Source organism: Furipterus horrens, unplaced genomic scaffold, assembly GCF_987537825.1.
Source record: "Furipterus horrens unplaced genomic scaffold, mFurHor1.1.pri manual_scaffold_2, whole genome shotgun sequence".
Taxonomy (NCBI): domain Eukaryota; kingdom Metazoa; phylum Chordata; class Mammalia; order Chiroptera; family Furipteridae; genus Furipterus; species Furipterus horrens.
The window spans coordinates 45,966,816-45,985,730 of NW_028327172.1; the positions used below are offsets into that span (position 1 = coordinate 45,966,816).

At 39.7% G+C, this 18,915-nt stretch overlaps 1 protein-coding gene across 1 annotated transcript in view; it reads left to right on the plus strand.

The window, feature by feature from the left end:
- The window catches only part of MRPL48 (mitochondrial ribosomal protein L48), a 55,605-nt gene extending 42,538 nt beyond the window's left edge, over positions 1 to 13,067 (plus strand). The window contains exons 6-8 of the mRNA XM_090265315.1: positions 9,009 to 9,111; positions 11,206 to 11,295; positions 12,762 to 13,067. Coding sequence (XP_090121441.1) covers positions 9,009 to 9,111; positions 11,206 to 11,295; positions 12,762 to 12,836 — 268 coding nt within the window. The 3' untranslated portion in view covers positions 12,837 to 13,067. The remainder of the gene's footprint in view (positions 1 to 9,008; positions 9,112 to 11,205; positions 11,296 to 12,761) is intronic.
- Positions 13,068 to 18,915: the final 5,848 nt, after the last annotated feature.

An 18,915-nucleotide genomic window follows, 5' to 3' on the forward strand; every position in this document is an offset into this window, starting at 1 on the left:
GCCTGGGGCCCTGTGCCCACGGGAGCTGTCTAGGGGTGTCTGTGCACAGTCCTCTGCGTGTTCAGTGGGCCCTCCCTGTGCCCATTGGGGCACTGATCTTATGTCCGTTGGGGAGTGTCCGAGGGACGCCTGGACTCACGGCCCCCGCGCACCTGGGCCAGTGAATGAGAGCACTTCCCTATGTGCGCCCCCGCGACCCAATGGTAGGGTTGAGGAGTGGATGAGCGGGCCTCTGCGCCTGGGCTCCTCCAGAACGGCCTACCACCCCCAAACTTTCCTCCCGTCTCCACCGTCCACTAGAGAAAAATATAAAGGAGAATTATGTTCTCACTTGCCCGGCAGCACGCTGTCTCCTGTCCTTCAGCGCCAATGCCACTTGGTCGAGTCCCGTCTCTGCCGGCGGGCAGAGACCCGCTCTCCGCCTGACTCCTCTCTGGGGTAGCCTGTGGTCGCCAAAAATCCTTTGTGTGCTTCCCGCCACAGCTCGGGCAGCCGCCCCAGTCAGGAATCCCGTTTCGTCCCCTTTTTCTCCGCTATCCTCACTAAACAGGTTGTTCCCAGATGGATTTTCTCTAATCCAGCAGTGCCTTGGCTCAACTCCCGCCAATGTCCAGCTGCTCACTGAGATGTTCTGTCTGCAATTAGACCAAACTGCAGACGGGTCTCCGGAGCCTAAAACCGCAACCTCTCCTCACTCCTCCGCCATCTTACCTCCCTGTATTTCTTTTTAACATTCTATTTATTACAGCTAATACTGGTTTTCCATTTACAGTAGTAATATAAAATCAGGCTTATTGAGATATAATTTACATTCAGTAAAAATTCTCCCTTTTAGTGAACAATTTCTGAGTTTTGGTAGATACACACAGTAGAAAGTAAATACCATCATAATCATAATCAAGATACAGAATATTTCCATCATCCCAAGAAGTTCCCTCCAGCCTCTGTAGTCATTCCCTCCATGCACCCCCAGTCCCTGTGATCTACTGATTATTTTCTGTCCCTATAGTTTTTGCCTTTTCCAGAATATCATATAAGTGAACTCATACAGTATTTTTCCTGTGAGTCTGGCTTCTTTCACTTAGGATAATGTATTTGAGATTCATCAATATTGTTTCCAGTATCAAGTTGTTTGTTCCTTTTTATTGCTGATTATCATTTCTTTGAATGGATGTATATTTGTTTATCCATTTACCAGTTGAAGGACATTTGTGTCGTTCCCAACTTTTGACAATTATGAACAAAGCCACTGTAAAGACATACAGGTTTTTGTGAGAAGTTAACTTTTCATTTCTCTAGGAGTGTGATTGCAGAACCAAATGCTTAAGTGTAGTGTATATTTAAATTTAAAAAAAAACTGCCCAACTATTTTCCAAATTGGTTATACCATTTTCTTTCTCATCAGCAACATGAGTTTCAGTGGTTCCAGATCTTATTTCTTTTTTAAATTATTTTTTTAAGTTTTTTGAGTTAAAGAAAAATATTTAATAAATAATAGTTTGCATGGTTTGTTGTGACAAGGTAATACATGGTACAAAATATGGATATGGCAAAAATTATACTTTCTTACTTGATAGGTATTAGTATTGTATATTCTCATTGTACAGACGAGGAAACAAGGAAACCAAGGCTCAGAATAGCTAAAAGTCACAGAACTAGTAGATTGTCTGGATTTAATCCAGTTCTGCCTAACTCCAGTATTTTTAATTATGTAGGGTCTTATTTTAAGTCATTAAGCCAAATTTGAACTTTTGAACCATTATAACTTAGATATAACTATACTAAATATGCTATTTTGAAGACTGGATGATCAGGTGTGATTTTAGCTCTCGCAGCAGATACTACTTCAATTGTTTTAGGCCTAAAGATGTGCTTTATCTCTTTTCTGATGCCCCAGAGAGTCGGTTGCTCTTTCAGCACTTGACACACACCTCTGTCATGTCACTTAGTGCTTTGGGCTGTAATGATGGTCTAGTCATGTGTCAGACTAAATTGCGACAGTGTTCTTTATTTCTTCAGCACCTAGCACAGGGTCCACTGCCACATGGAGGGGATTAAGCCATTTTTGAAAGAATGACAGGTTTTTGGAAATGACTGCACAATCTAGTTGTGTGATATACATTTCCTAAAGTTTAATGAAAGTGTTTTTAATTAATTAAAAACTATTGATTGAGCCTCCTCTTGTTATGTTATAAGGATTGTACTAGGTATTCTAACTGGAGGATACTAAGGTGAATGCCCCTGATTTCAGGGAATATGTATGTGTGCATGTGCACACAAGCACACAGTGATAATTTTAACATAATATGGAAGGTGATAAGTGAAAGATAAAGTGCAATGTCAGCAGTATAATAATTTAGAGTAATGCCTCTCAAAGTATCACTCCATGAAGATATCAGAAGCTTATGCCAAAATGTGCATTTATGCTTTGTTTCCTTCATCAAAAAAGTTTTGCTATTAAAAAAAATTGTTGGCTGAATTCAATATTATGTTTAGTGACTGTTGCATGCTCCTTATCTTGTCCTGGAGTGGTAACAGATAGCTTGCTCACCAGCAACTTGTCTGTGGACCACACTTTGAGTAATACAGTATGAGCTCTGGAATCAAACTGCCTGATTTAAATTCTAGTTCTACTAGTTATTGTCAATATGACCTTGGAAAATTCTGAACCTCAGTTTCCTCTCCTGTATAAATGGGATGATAATTTTCTTATTTCTTTGATTACTGAAAATTAAACAGTATAGTATATGATGGCACCTAGCAGAGACTGGAACATTGTAACACCCTAATTAATAATTAATGAAGTGATTTTTTTTTTTCAGCTGGGAGGGATTAGGGTAGCAAAGAAGCATTAAATGTTATTTACAGAATGTTATCTTACCTACAGTGGATCAGCTCCCTGGCATAGAGTTTTAAATTTTCAGAAGGACTTTTTAAAATATGCTCTTTTTAAAACCCAACTGTGAAAAGCTCTGACTACATATTTTTTTTTCAGATTTAATGTGTTTTATTGATTAAAATATTACATTTGTGCCAATTTCCCTTCCCTCTGCTCCCCTCCACCCGGTGGCCCCCCTCCCTCCAGTTGTCCCCCCTTTTAGATTATGTCCATTAGTTGTGCATACAGTTCCTCCCAACCTCTCTCCGTCTATTCCATTCCCTCCTACCTTGATCCCCAATTCCTGTATCATCTCCCTCCCTTTCCCCATTCCCCCTCCCTGTTGACCTCCCCCCAATATGCATCCCGTACCCACAGTTCCTTTTCCACTCTCGTTGCCTATTTAGTTTGCCTTTGTTTCATCTCCCTAGCTTCTGTTTTTTTAAACCAGTCCCTTTAACATCTCATATAACAGTGGTTTGGATCTAATGAACTCTTTCAGTTTTATTTTGTCCTGGAAACACTTTCTCTGTCCTTCTATTCTGAATGACAATTTCGCTGGATAGAGTATTCGTGGTTGTAGGTTTTGGATTTTCATTACTTTGAATATTTCTTGCCAGTCTCTTCTTGCCTGTAGGGTTTCCCTTGAGAAGTCAGCTGATAGTCTAATTGGAACCCCTTTGTACATAATTCTTTTCTTCTCTCTTGCTGCTTTTAAGATTCTCTCTTTATCTTTAATTTTTGACATTTTGATTATAATGTGTCTTGGGGTGGTTCTCCCTGGGTCCAGTCTATTGGGAACTCTCCTTGCTTCCTGGACCTGCAAGTCTATTCCCTTCCCCAAGTCTGGGAAGTTCTCCTTTATTATATTTTCACTCAATTTTTCAAGTTCTAGTTCATCTTCCTCATTCTCTGGCAAACCAATGATTCTTATGTTGGGCCTTTTATAGCTGTCCCAGAGGTTTCTGATCCTCTCATTGTTGCTTGCCATTTCCTCTCGCTGCATTGGTTGACTGCTTGTTCCTTCTCCATATTCCAGTTTGTTGAAATGAACTCTGGATTTTTTTTTCTCACCATTTATCTCGTATGCGGTTTTGTTCCTTTCGTTATGAAAGTTTTTCGCTTCTTTCTTATCTTTTTCCTGCTCTTTTGTGAATTCTGTAAGCCACCTGATAACAATGGCCCAGAACTGAGCCTCTGACAGGTTTCTTATCTGTTCATCTGTCAGGTTCTCTATCTGCTGCCTGGTGAGTTGTGTCACCGGGATTTCTATAGTTGTCTGCCTCATTTTGACAGATGCGTTTTGTTTTCTTGGGCCGGCTGTCCGGGGCAGTGCCTGTGTACGCGTCACAAATCAGCGACCGGTGCCTGCCTGTCCGCGACCTATTTCGCAGCCCTGTGGTGCTTTCTTTGGGGGCGGGGGTCCAAGATGGATTCACACAGTTATTCAACTAGGAGACCGGGATCCGTCCTCCCGCCCCCCTGGGCCTCACTGTTCAAGGCGATGAGGCGGCCGCTCTCCCCAGCGCCGGAGTCGCGCACTGCCAGGGGCTTGCCCGCAGCCGGGATTCCTCGCCGGGGTCGCGCACCGCCAGGGGCTTGACTGCAGGTGGGATTCCTCGCTGCCCGCTGCTGTCCAGGTGCGACCGCAAACAGCACTGCCCTCTTTAACTCTTACCTGCCCAAATGGCACCGCTGGTTTATAACTTCATATGTTGGACTTCCGTGTAGTTTTATTTTCTGGAATTTCTAGTTATCCTTTGTTTTGAAGTAGTTGTATTCCTCTCTAGTTGTAGAGGGAGACCTAGCGTGTCCGTCTAAGCCTCCATCTTGGCCGGAAGTCGCTCTGACTACATTTGAGTAAAGGCAGAAGGCAGCAGCATTTGTTGAGCACCTACTGTCAGCTAGCCACTGTACTAAGTACATTTTTTGTGTATTGTTACTTAATTCAAACAAGCATTTTGCATATAGTGAATCAAAGCTCAACTCTAGAACCAGACCACCTAGGTTTTACTTGTGCTCTGCTACATTCTTATTGTGTAACATTGGGCAGTTTACTTAACTTTTTTGTGTCTTAGTTTCCTGATCTGTAAAATTGGGTTAAAGTACTTACCTAAAATGGCTATAGTAAAAATTAAGAGAATTAATATATTTACAGTGCTTACAACAGTTCCCAGCAACTCTCAGCCGCCATTATTATTTTTTTAAAGATTTTATTTATTTATTTTTTAAAGAGAGAGAAAGGGGTTGGGGGAAGAGAGGGAGAGAAACATCGATTGGTTGCCTCCCACAGGCCCACAATGGCACCTGGCCCGCAGCCCAGGCATGTGCCTTGGCCAAGAATTGAACCGGCAGCTTTTTGGTTCACAGACCAGTGCTCAATCCACTGAGCCACACCAGCCAGGGCTGCTGTTATTATTATTATTACTATTATTATGATTATGATTTGCCTACAGTCATACACCTAATAAATGGCAACGTCTGGATTTTAACCCACTTTTGTTTTTCCAAATTCTCAATTCCTCCTAACTGGTTCTCCACGTAGCTTCAGTGTGATCTTTCTAGAATGGAAATAAGATCATGTTACTCTCATGTTTAAATTTTTTCCATGGCTTCCCATTCCTTAAGGATCAAATTAAAAGTGCTTATATGGCTTACTAGGTGCCCCATGGCCTGGCCTTAACTCATACTTTCTTCTTCCTCTCCCTCCAGTTACACTGCCTTTGTTTTTATCACTTCCCACCCAAAGACCTTTGCATATGATCTCTAGAGCTTATGATACTCTTTCCCCTTCACCTAACTAACTCCTGTTTTTTTCTTAGTTTTCATTTTGAATGTCACTTCTTCAGAGAACCTCATTAAATTAGGTCCTATGTTACATATTTAGAAGAAGTGAAGGTTAGATTACTTCCCTTTCATAGCAGTCATTCCTTACCCTTGTAATTACTTGACTTCTATTGGTCTTCTTTATTAGTAAGATCCTTAAGGCAAGGAATTGTTTCTGTCTCCATTAGAAGTCTAATTACCCTAAGACCTTGCCTAGTGCCTGGCATATAGTAGGCAATGAATAAATATTGATTGACTTGGATTGAGATCCAACAGGCATGGGCATGATTCCTAGAATAGTAGAATAAATGATGTGCTGTTTTTTGCTGGCTCTTTACTCCAAATAGCACAGGCATAAAGAGATATTTATTTTCAGCAACTCACTTCTCTGCATTGATTGAGGTTTTCAGACTATCGTATTGTTAAGCATTCTCACTGCCCAGCTTTCTAGAAATGAAATAATAATTTTTCTTCTTATTTTCGTTTTGTTGTGATCCATTTTTCCTCTGGGACTTGGAGGGGTAAGGCTTTGACCTTAAGGTGGAATTGGACAGGGGAGCAGCGTGCAGGCTTTTGTTCTATAAATGGTCTGCTTTGCTGTAGCTGGAACTCACCTAGGAGAGGAGAGGAAGGGGCCTCTCATGCAGGTCCCTTAATTTGTCTGCCTCCCTTGCTGAGCAGTTGCCTGGAGAGATGAAAATCTTACTCATCTGGGAGCTGCTTCCAAGCCTGAAGCTGATCTAGCCCCTGTGCTCTGTGGAGAGAAACATCACTCAGCATCACTCTCTGTAAGGCTACTCTCCTTTTTTTTTAAAAAAGTCCACTTAGATTGTTTAAAATGGAGGTATAACTTATCTGTAGTAGAGTCCACAGATTCTAAGTTCCCTACACCCCAGCTGGCTCCCTTCTGTCCCATCTCAAGCAGTACTTCCCAAAGGCAGCTTTATTTTGTCATGTTAGGTTCACTCTTGAAATTCATTTATGTCATTTCTTCCCATCTGTCTTTACTGTGATCATCCAAGTAATGTTTATTGTAGAAAAGCTGGAAAGTATAGAAAAGTACAGACACTTAATGGAAAATTACCTATACTTTTCCTACTCAAAGAAAGGCCTATTCTACTTTGAGATGACCAGAATTCCCAATATTTCCTTATCAGACTATGTATGGTTTTTCTGTTGGTTCTCTTTGAGAGCCTCCCATGCATCTTTTTCTTTGTAATAACTGCTACATTTTTGGGAGCAAACACATCTATTCATTCTTTACATCTTGATAAAGCACTTCCCTGAACCCCTCTTTTCTCCCTCTTATTCCTATAATATTTGGTACATACCTATTATTGTCTTTGTCTTAATGTAGTGAAGATGTTCATCTACTTACCTATTTCTCCAAAACACTCTTAGTAAGCTCCTTTTCTAAAATATATTTTATTTATTTTTTTAAGATTTTTTAATTCATTTCCTTTTAGAGAGAGGGGAAGGGAGGGAGAAGGAGAGGGAGAAACAGCAATGTGTGAGAGATACAGCATCAGTTGCCTTTCATAGGCCGCCCAGCCGGGGACCTGGTCCGAAACCCAGGCATGTGTCCTGACCGGGAATCGAACCAGCGACCTTTCAGTTTGCAAGATGGCACTCAATCCACTGAACCACACCAGCCTGGAGCTTAGCGAGCTCCTTTAAAGCACAGGCTACATATTGCCCACCAGAATGCCTTGGACAGAACTAGCTCTCAGTAACCGTTTATTGAATGAATGAATGAATGAGTGAATGAATGAATGAATAAACAAAATAATGAAATCTTGATAAAATAAGTATTGAAGAATAATATGTATGCTCAGTAGCAGGAATGGACAGCTCCATTTAATTAGTCAGTCTTAGCTGCAGAATGTCAAAAAGGAAAAATAGTATTTTAGAGTGCTTTTTACTTTCTTGAAAGCTTTTAATAGTTATTTTATTTGATCTTCCATAATAAGGCTATGAATGTGTCATTTTTTTAAATAAAGGGAAACTGTTATCAAATTTGAACTGAAATAGGAGATCAGAGATTGCTTTGAAAAGTGGAGAATGTTATTTAGGGAGGCTACCTGCAAGAGTTTGCAATACCTAGCATTTACTCACTGTTCATGAGAGCAAGGGAATTGGCCTTTGTAGGCATGGTATACCAGGCAAATTTCTATGTAATCTCATGTAATCATTGCAACAACCCTATAAGTAGACATTATTATCCTCATTTTATAGCTGAAGAGTCTGAGACTCAGAAAGCTGATTTGTCCAAGGTCAAATAAGCAATAAGTAGCAGAGCCAGAATGTAAATCCAAGACTGACTGTCATGTATCTAATCCATTTTCCATTAGAGCAAACTTTCTTTTGTAGCAGTTCATCTGTAGAGGGCCGTGCCCCCCCTGCTATTAATTAATGAAGCTTTTTGTGGCATGAAAATTCAGGAATTCTGTTATTATTCCACTTATCTTCAATTTGATGAACTTTTTGATAAGATGAACACTACTACCATATTTCTGTGTAGCCCTAAGTCCTATTTTATCCATCACACCTAATCTTCACAATAATCTATTGATACAGGCCTAGATTATGACCCTCTTCTTAGAGGGAGAAATGACTTGCTGTAGTACATATTGCTAATGAGTGGCAAAGCCAGGATTTGACCCCCAAGTCCACTCTTCTTTCCACTGTAGCATGTAGATCTGCTGAAGCTGATTAAAGTGAGCATTGACTCTACAACAGTGGTTCTCAACCAGGGGACATTCAAAAATGTCTGGAGATAATTTTGATTGTCACTGCTTGGGGGTACCACTGGCATTTGGTGGGTAGAGGTCAGGGATATGCAGGCCAGCCCCCCCACAACAAAGAATTATCTGGTCTAAAATGTCAATGGTTCTGAGGTTGAGAAATTCTTCTCTAAAACACTTGGGCTTCAGGCCTTATTTCTCTAGAAGTGAAATACCCAAAGTTAGCCACCAAAGCATACTTAGTGATGAGCTTGATTCTTTTAGAATTGGCTATTCTTTAGTAACAGCAAATACTTATCAATCACCAGGTTTTATTCAGACTGTTATATTAGGCAAGATTGGAGATGCAGAAAAGTGTTAGACATCATCCATCCCCTCAGGGAGTTTAGAGACTTAACAGAGATTTAAGAGGATCTGATTACTCTGCCCGGCTGCAGATTAACAGCCCTAGGTTCCAGGAGCTGTGCATGCAGTAGTGGTTATACTCAGGGACACCCTGACTGAAGTGGTGCTACTGGTTTAAGAGAACCCTCCCCATAGCTGACTCTTCCTTCCCACAGTTACGCGATGCCCACCAAAACCATGGAGGTGTTACGGATGCAGGACCAAGGCAGCAAAATGCTCCTGGATGCAGTTCTTACCACCCATGAGCGAGTCATTCAGGTAGGCACTCTGGGAGAAACCTGAAATGTATTTGCCTCTCCTGGTTCTTCTCTCTGTCCATTTTTCCTTCTTCTACCTTGCCCGTCTCTTCCTCTTGCCTGTCCCTTGAATGATGATGTTCTCCAGGTTTCAGTTCTTGATCCTGCCATCTCTCCTTATGTAATACCTTTCCTCTATGCAATCTGATTCATTCACCTGGCCTGAGTAACTGTCATTATATCCTGATAACATCTAGATCTCCAGTCCTGTTCTCTTGGTTGAGCTTCAAACCTAATCATTTGTCTACTGGACTTCTCCACTGGTCTGTTCCACAGGTGCCCTACACTCAGGGCTCACAAACTAATTTTAGAGAAACTGATGTTCCTTTTTTTTCTAGACTCCTCCCCACCTTTGAGCCTAATGCTTGATCCATTTTTGCTCTCTGATATCCATTCATTCACCAAATTCTAGAGTTTCTAACCCTAAAAATCTTTTAGATCCATTAACTTTGCTTTACCCTTATACCACTGTGATCATGTCATTTTCCTGCTTAAAACCCTTCAGTGGCTTCCATTTAAAAGCTCTATCAGTGATTCTCTGTCTTTGCACTGCAGAGACAGATGTGTGCAACCACACCACCATGAGCGCTCAGAGCTATTAAAAATTCAGTTAACTTCATCTCCCTTTTTCTAATAACAGCTTTAATGAGTTTTATTCCCATGCAGTACAATTTATCCACTTAAAATGTACAATTATATGGGTTTTAGTATATTCAGTTATGCAACACCAGAGTCAACATTAGAATATTTTCATCACCCCCGAAAGAAACTCTGTACCTATTTGCAGTCACTCCTCTTTCCCCACCCATCCCCCTGACTCCTAGCAACCACTAATCTACTTTCTGCCTCTGTGGTTTTACCTCTTCTAGACATTTCATTTAAATAGAATTATACAATATGTGGCCTTTTGTGTATAGCTTCTTTCACTTAGCGTAATGTTTTTCAAGGTTTATCCATGTTGTAGCATGTATCAGTATTTCATTCCTTTTATTCCCAAATAATATTCCAATGAATATCACCCCTTTTTGATCCACTCAAGAAACATATCAGCAAGGTAATAAATGTTAAGGTAGTAACAACTTAAATCTATGTTAATTATAAAAATAAAGTACTTAAAATCTTTTTAAGATTTTATTTATTTATTTTTAGAGAAAGGGGAAGGGAGGGAGAAAGAAAGGGAGAAAAACATGAATTGATTGCCTCTCACGCATCCCTAACTGGGGACCTGGCCAGCAACCCAGACATGTGCCCTGACTGGGAATTGACCCTTTTGTTCACAGGCTGGCACTCAATACATTGAGCCACATCAGCCAGGGCAAAATCTTTGGTTCTCTAAATATTATCAGGAATAAATTATTTGAGATACATCTTATGACAGGTCCAACTTGCCACTGAGGCCCATAAGATCAAGTGTGAACTGTAGGTTAGCATCTAATTGCCTTCACGATTCTGCTTTTTCCTTAGTCCCATTCATTCTAACTACACACAGAACTAGTTTTAATTCCCTGGTATTGTGCTTTGCCTCCACATTTTACTGAATATTTGCTTTCTCTGCGTTAAAAACTCCAACTACCGTTGAATTCTCCCAGTTTACTCCTGTTTTTTTTCAAGACTCTACCCAGATGTTACCTCTTTTGAAAGCTTTCTTTGACCTCCCCTGATTAATCTAGGTAGGTATTTCTGTAGTGGGTTTCTGCAGCCCCCATCTGTACCCTCTGCCACACATCTGATTTACCTCTGGATTCTCAGTACAGGGTCTGAAACCAATCAGGTCATGGTCTGATTGGTTAATGAGTTGAATCAGAAAGTGATCCTGGACTTGATAACCTCTTTGGTCTAGTTATGACATCCACTGCCTACAGGAGCAGATATAGGCCATGACCATCTCGGCAAGCAGACACCTTGGCAGAGAGCAAGAAAAATTCTGTAGAGGCTGGGCTCCGAAACAAGCTCTGGATAATCCTTCACCTAAGGGTCATCTAGCCCTGCTGGAGCTGACATTTGAGCCCACCTAGTTTTCAGCACCTCTCTTAGAGTATCTTTTTTCCTTTTGCAGATAAGTGGTTTGAGTGCTACGTTTGCAGAGATTTTCTTGGAAATAATCCAAAGCAATCTTCCTGAAGGAGTCAAATTGGCAGTGAAGGAGGTAGGTGCTAGTTTGAAAAGGGGCCACCTAGTGGCCCACCTGTGTTCAAAATATCTAGACTGCCTGGCTTTAGAAACAACAAAGAAATGTAGATAATTTAGCCCAGAAAATAATCAGGAAAGGTGTGCAGGCTAAAATTACTGTGACCGTTATTTTGGCTCTTCAGGGATGATGCTATATGGACCACTAGCTGAAATCCATCACAGCATCCTGATGTCAGGGGTGGGCCCAGTAAACCTCAAAATTCCCTCCCTCAGGCAGTTTTGTAGTAGAAAGAGCATGATTTAAGATCACATACAGTATAACTGATCAGAACACAAATAGGGACATGTACTTTAGAGAAGTTTCTTGGATCTTTGAGGCTTAACTGTATCTGACTATATTTAATAAAGAATACCAGTAAGAAGGAAGTTTGGCATGGAAAACTTGGACTGTATTAGGAACTTTAGCCTAAATACTATTTGGGTCTTGTTGTCAAAATGATCCTTATTTTGACACAGGTACTTCAGGTTATTTTAGACTTATGCCATTTGCTACATGCAACTCCCTTGTTCTGAGTCCATGCTTGTTTAAGCCTCTGCTTAGTATCATAGATCTGTATATAGGGAGAAAATGTACTGGTCATGCTGACTTGAAATATTCCAGTCCCTATGTCTGTTATTTCCTATTATAAATGGAGAATTTTGGCATTCTCTCTCTCTTTTTTAAAAGTGCTTCTATTATGATACTTACAGATTTTTTTTTCAAAGTTTTTTTTTTTTATTTTTAGAGAGTGGGGGAGAAAGAGAGGGAGATAATCATTGATGTGAAAGAGAAACATTGGTCAGTTGCCCCTTGTACATACCTGGATTAGGGACTGAACATACAACCCAGGCATGTGCCCTGACTGGAAATAGAACTGGCGACCCTTCACTTTGCAGGACACTGCCCAACCAACAGAGCCACACCGGTCAGGGCTGATAATTATAGAATTTTTAAAAAATATTTTAAAGATTTTATTTATTTTTAGAGAGAGGAGAAGGGAGGGAGAAAGAAAGGGAGTGAGACATCAATGTGTGAGAGAAGCATCAACTGGCTTCCTCTCACACACCCCCACCAGGGACCTAGTCCACAACCCAGGCATGTGCCCTGACCGGGAATCCAACCAGCAACCTTTCGGTTTGCAGGCTGGTGCTCAGTCCACTGAGCTACACCAGCAAGAGTTGATACCTATAGAATTTTCACATTAGTTCTTCATAAGTCTGTCTTCTCTCACCAGATCATATGTCCTTTAAGTCAGGGAGAAAATCCAATTCAGCTTTGAATCTTTGGAACCTAATACAAGTCTGGTACATAGTAGATACTCAATAATAGTTGAATTTGATTTATTCTCTACAGAGCGGCAGGTAGATCCTTTTTTTGATGCTGTGCATATCTGAATAACTGAAAGCTCTACAGTAATTCCCACTTATTTTTCTTCTCCCCAGCACACTGAAGAAGACTTCAAGGGAAGGTTCAAAGCTCGGCCAGAACTGGAAGAATTGTTGGCCAAGTTGAACTAGCTCCTTGCAGACGCTTTCATGCCAACACTGCTGGTATTGAGTACCAAGGGGAAGAGCTTTCTGGGTGGTTAAAGTTAAGCAGGAGACCCTGACCCTTAAATATGAGTATGAGTCTCTACAGCCAGGAATGCCTTCTCTCCTCTCTGGAGGAGTGCTTGCCAATTGTCACCACTTTCCTTTGAGACAGCCCCAGGTATCCTCCATCTAATAAAAATCTGCTGATGATGGGTATTTTTTTTTTTTAATAATTATTGAGTTGAAATTCACATAGCACAAAACTACCCATTTTAAAGTGAATAATTCAGTGGTATTTAATATAGTACATTCACAATGTTGTGCAACCACCACCTCTCTCTATTCCAAAACCTCATTGCCTATTTTTGTAATAAAGGTTGATTGAAACAGAGCCATGCTCATTTATTTACATATCATTTATGGCTGCTTTCACACTACAGTGACAGAGTTGAATAGTTGTAGCAAAGAACTGTAAAGCTAAAACATTATGTGGCCATTTATAAAAAGTCAAACCCTGATCTAAGTCATTGGTACTAAAATGTAAGCATACATCAGGATCACCTGGAGAGTTTTTTAAAACACAAATTGCTGGGCTCTACCTCCAGATTTTCTGATTTAATAATTCTGATGGAGGGCCCAGAATTTGCATTTCTTACAAGTTTCTAGGTGATGCTGATGCTAAGTGACCCATTTTTCCTATTCTGAGCATTAATACACTCATACTTTTGTACATATTAGCTATCATTGAGCTGGACCCTGTGTTAGGTACTATATTAGCTCTAAAACTACCAGTTTTTTAGGGTGTATATGAGTGTGCAGATGGATGGGTATCTGTGTGTATGTGTGAGCATATCTCACATTTATTGAGCCCCTTAAAAATGCTGTGTACTATATACAGATTATCCTTGAGGTTGGTGGTATTATCCCAATTAAAGAGATGGAAAAACTGAAGTTCAGAAAGATGAAGTGACTTCCTAGGGTCACACAGCTAATAGTGGCAGAACTTTCATATCACACTACTTCTCTGAGATATTCCTACAAGTCTTGGGAGCTCAGAACATTTTAGTATTTTAAAAAATATATTTATTGAATGTATTGGGGTGACATTGGTTAATAAAATTATATAGGTTTAAGTGTATAAGTCTATAATACATCATCTGTATATTGTATTGTGATAGAAGGAGACAACTTTGGTGAACACAAATTACAATATACAGATGATGTTTGTCTTTCTCTGACTGGCTTATTTAATTTAGCATAATACTCTACAGGTCCATACATGCTGTAGCAAAAAGTAAGATTTCCTTTTTTACAGCTGAGTAGTATTCCATTGCATAAATGTACCACCACATTTGCATAAATGTACCACCACATTTTTATCCATTCATCTACTAATGGCCACTTGGGTGGCTTCCTAATCTTGCCTATTGTAAATAACGCTGCAGTGAACGTAGGGGTGCTTATATTCTTTCAAATTAGTGTCTTGGGTTTCTCTGGGTATATTCCTAGAAGTAGAATCACTGAGTCATAAGGCAGTTCCATTTTTAATTTTTTGAGGAAACCTCATACTGTTTTCCAGTCTGCATTCCCACCAACAGTTCACAAGAGTTCTCTTTGCTCCACATCCTTGCCATCATGTTTGTTGAATTATTGATGACAGCCATTCTGACAGGTGTGAGATGATATCTCATTGTTGTTTTTATTTGCATTTCTCTGATGATTAGTGATTTTGAGTATCTTTTCATATGTCTATTGGCCATTTGTATGTCCTCTTTGAAGAAGTGTCTATTCAGGTCCTTTGCCCATTTTTTTTTCAGGTTTTAAAGCTATTTATTTGCATATATAAAAAATTGTGCATTCTGCCCTGGCTGCTGTGGCTCAGTGGACTGAGCGCCGGCCTGCAAGCCAAGTGTCGCTGGTTCGATTCCCAGTCAGGGCACATTACTAAGTTGCATGTCAGGTCCCCAGTTGGGAGCATGAGTGAGAAGCAACCACACAGTGATGTTTCTCTCCCTCTCTTTCTCCTTTCCCCTCTTTCTAAAAATAAATTATTTAAAAAAAAAGAAGCCCATCTGCATTAAAAAAAAAATTGTGCATGCTAATAATTAACATAATTTTACCAAAAAAAATGGCACTCTGATTAAACTGCATTTTACAGTCTGCAGGATACCTTGAACCAGCTTGGTTTTTACTCTAGATTTCACTGTTGTCCCATCCAGCTTCTTCCTTCACCAACAAGCAAGTTCTTTTCCTTCCCTGCCAGCCAAACAGGCAAATAGGAGATTGGTTGTTTCTTTTGGTGTTGAGTTGTATAAGTTCTTTACATATTTTGGGTATTAACCCCTTATCAGATGTGTCATTGGTGAATATGTTCTCCCATTTAATGGGTAGTCTTTTTCATTTTGTTGATGGTCTTCTTTGCTGTACAAAACTTTTTATTTGATGTAGTCCCATTTGTTTATTTTTTCTTTTGTTTCTTTTGCCTGAGGAGATATAGCAGAAAAAATATTGCTATGAGAAATGTCCAAGATTTTATTGCTTATGTTTTCTTCTAGGATTTTTATGGTTTCAAGTTTTATATTTAAGTCTCTAATCCATTTTGAGTTTATTCTTGTGTGTGGTGTAAGAAGGTGGTCTAGTTTCATTTTTTTGCACAATTTGTCCAATTTTCCCAACATCATTTATTGGATAGACTGTCTTTATCCTATTGTATGTTCTTGCCTCCTGTTAAATATTAATTGACCATAAAGGTGTGGGTTTATTTCTGAGCTCTCTATGCTGTTCCATTGATCTCTCTGTCTGTTTTTATGCCAGTACCAGGCTGTTTTGATTACTATGTCTTTGTAGTGTAGTTTTGTACCAGGTAGCAAAATTCCTCCAAATTTGTTCTTTCTCAAGATTGCTGTGGCTATTTGGGATCTTTTGTGGTTCCATATAAATTTTTAGAATATCTGTACTAGTTCTGTGAAATATGCCACTGGTATCTTGAGAGAAATTTATTTGAATCTAGATTGCTTTTGGTAGTATGGACATTTTAATTATGTTAATTCTTCCTATCCATGAACACTGTATATCCTTCCAGTTATTTGTATGTCCTTCAATTTCTTTCTTCAGTATCTTATAATTTTCCGAGTACAGGTCTTTTACATCCTTGGTTACATTTATTTCTAGGTATTCTTTTTTTATGCAATTTGTAAATGCGATTGTTTTCTTAGTTTCTCTTTCTGATGTTCACTATTGAAGTTTAAACATGCAACTGATTTCTGGATATTTATTTTGTATCCTGCTACTTCACTGAATTCATTTATCAGTTGTAGTAGTTTTTTGCTCTATACAATATCATGTGATCTGCAGAGCATTCTTAATATTGCATGTACTTTTATGAAGACAAAAAGGTGAACAAATAGATGTACACTCACAGACACATCATCTCCATATCACATGGGCAATGTCACATGGACCCCACCTTGGAACCTGGGATAGTTGCTCACTTTCCCTTGTTATCCATTTGTGAAAGCAGAATGCAGGATTTCATAAGACACTATAGCTGAAGGACCTTGGGACCCAGACAACCTAACCCTCCTCTTGTAACAAGAGCAGTTCGGAGCCCAGGAAGGGCAGTGCTTTACACAAGTTCACAGGGCACCTCGTTGGCAGAACTGGGAGCAGGATTCAGATCTTAATTCCCAGTCCATCCTTTTCAATTATATCACTGGGGATGAGTCAGGCTTATCTCTTAAACAGGAGGTGGCTGGGTGCTGTCACCTTGAAGCTCTTGTGTCACTGACCTAGTTGATGATTTATCCACTCACCAGAGTGAAAGGGCTTCATTACTCATGATTCATCTGCCCTGGGACAAATGGGAATTGCTAATAATGCCTTGTCCTAGTGAGAGGGACGGGAGATATTTCAATTGCCAGAACCTCAGTTATAAAAAGTTACGAGCTTCATTTGACTTTTTAGAGGCCCAGAGGGAAATGGACTTTCCTAGGATCCAATGGCATGAAATCTAATGGGATGCAAGTCTCCTGGTTCTAGTTGACAATCCTGGGCTATTCCAAAGTTTCTACATTTATTAGTTTTGAGGACTCAGGTGAGTTACTTTAATCTCATTAAACCAGTTTTCTAATCTGTAAATGGAATTAATTCACATTTAGAAGTCTGAGAGGGATATAATGTATATAACAGGCTAGAAGTGCTCAGAACACATTAGATTACCTTCCCTTCTAAACTTCAGCATACTTTTTTGAAAGATTTTTTTCCCATTGAGGTATAATTTATATATAGTGAAACAGATCTTAAGTGTATATTTGATCAGTCTTGAAAATTCAGTCATCCATGAAACCTATATACTTCTATCAAGATGTAGAATATATCCATCAACCCAGAAAGTTCCCTTACATTTTTTCATTTTTCCCCAGAAGCAACCACTAATCTCACTTCTATTGCCAGATTAGTTTTCCCTGTATAGTACTTACTATATATAGGTATCATACAGTATGTAGCCTTTGTCCTGACTGCAATCATTTACCCTGGTTTTATCTGTGTTGTTGCATGTATCAGTAGTTCACTCCTTCAGCATACTTGTTTTGAATACCTCAGTTGGGGTTAAACTACACCTAGTACTGCTGTAAAGACAAGGGAAATAGGCAGGAAAGAAGAGAGGGAAGGTCAATGGATTAGGAATCAGGATAGCTGGGTTCTAGTTCTGGATCTATCAATACATAACCTTTGGGATAATCTGTTTTGGCCTTCATTTTACAAATGAGTTAACTGGTCTGAGAGGGAAAGAGACTTGTCCAAGATCACCCAGTTACCCAGTGACAGCCAGGGATAGCTCCAGATCACTCAATTCCTAGTTCACTGCACATTACTGAGATTTTTTGAAATGGATTTTTATGTAGATCAGTAATTTTCAAGAAGGACCTGGGGTCAAGTGGGGAGTTTTACTAGTTGTGGCCAGTAGATTCTTCAGCTTCATGTGTTAGTCCCTTTCCTCTGGCTGAGAATGCCTATTCCCCTACCATAGAGCTGAAAATTGCCAGCTGTGGATTCTGAAAGACTATGTTTAGAAATTAAATCGGGATATTTTGGCCATCCAGACACTGTAACAATGCTGAGATCCCTGGTTTCCACTGTTTTTAGGGTGTAAAGTATATACTTAAGGAAGGAAAGCTCTCTGAGCATGCACTGGGCATGTCTAAAACTAGACCTGCTGCAAAGGCACTGCAGACAAAGATGCTTGTTTCATATATACTTTGATCTCTTTGTGCCATTTCTATCTTCAAATGTCTGATCTCCCTGGAGAATCTGAAATGATTCATTTAATTCTTATAAAACATCCTGGAATAACTTTCATTCTCAGACATTTCAGTATTTTGTCATCATTTAGACAAAATACTCAGGCTCTAAAGAATGAAAACTTTTCAGAAGAAAGAATCCTTTCCACTTCTACCTGCTTTAAGTACCTGGTGGAGCAGAGCAGGGAGCCCTAGCATTCACTGTAGCAGAAAAGTGTAGGTTTCAACCTGGACTTGCTTCTGTTCTATTTGGATTATTAAAGTCAGCAGCCCAAGCCTTAGTCTGACAATTTTACCTGAGGGAGGCAAAGTGTGAGCAGTATGTTATTACTCATTTAGTAAAACACATTACAGTGCACTTTTGCACTAAACACAGGCCAAGTCCCTAGCTAAGGACCTTGCAGAGAAGAGTCAAATTATGAGTCTGCCCTAGGCCTAGCCAAGTGGGGACAGCCAGCTAAGAGGTCTCTCTACTCATCCCTGACACCATACCTCTCTGCAGAGGTAAGTTTAAATTATATAGGAACAGGCATGGACCACCTTAAACTCCAGCTGCATAGCTGTGGGCTGTAGACCAGAGAAAAAATCTAAAACACTGTAGACAACCTACACTAGTTAATTTCCTTTATGTAAATCACTAAAAAAATAGAGTAATATTTAAATAGTAAATATGGTTCCTTACTGTGTTAATCATCATACTAGGCACCAGATGCTTGTGAGAGAGCAGAAGACAGCACAGGCTTTAGAACAAGACACACTTGGAG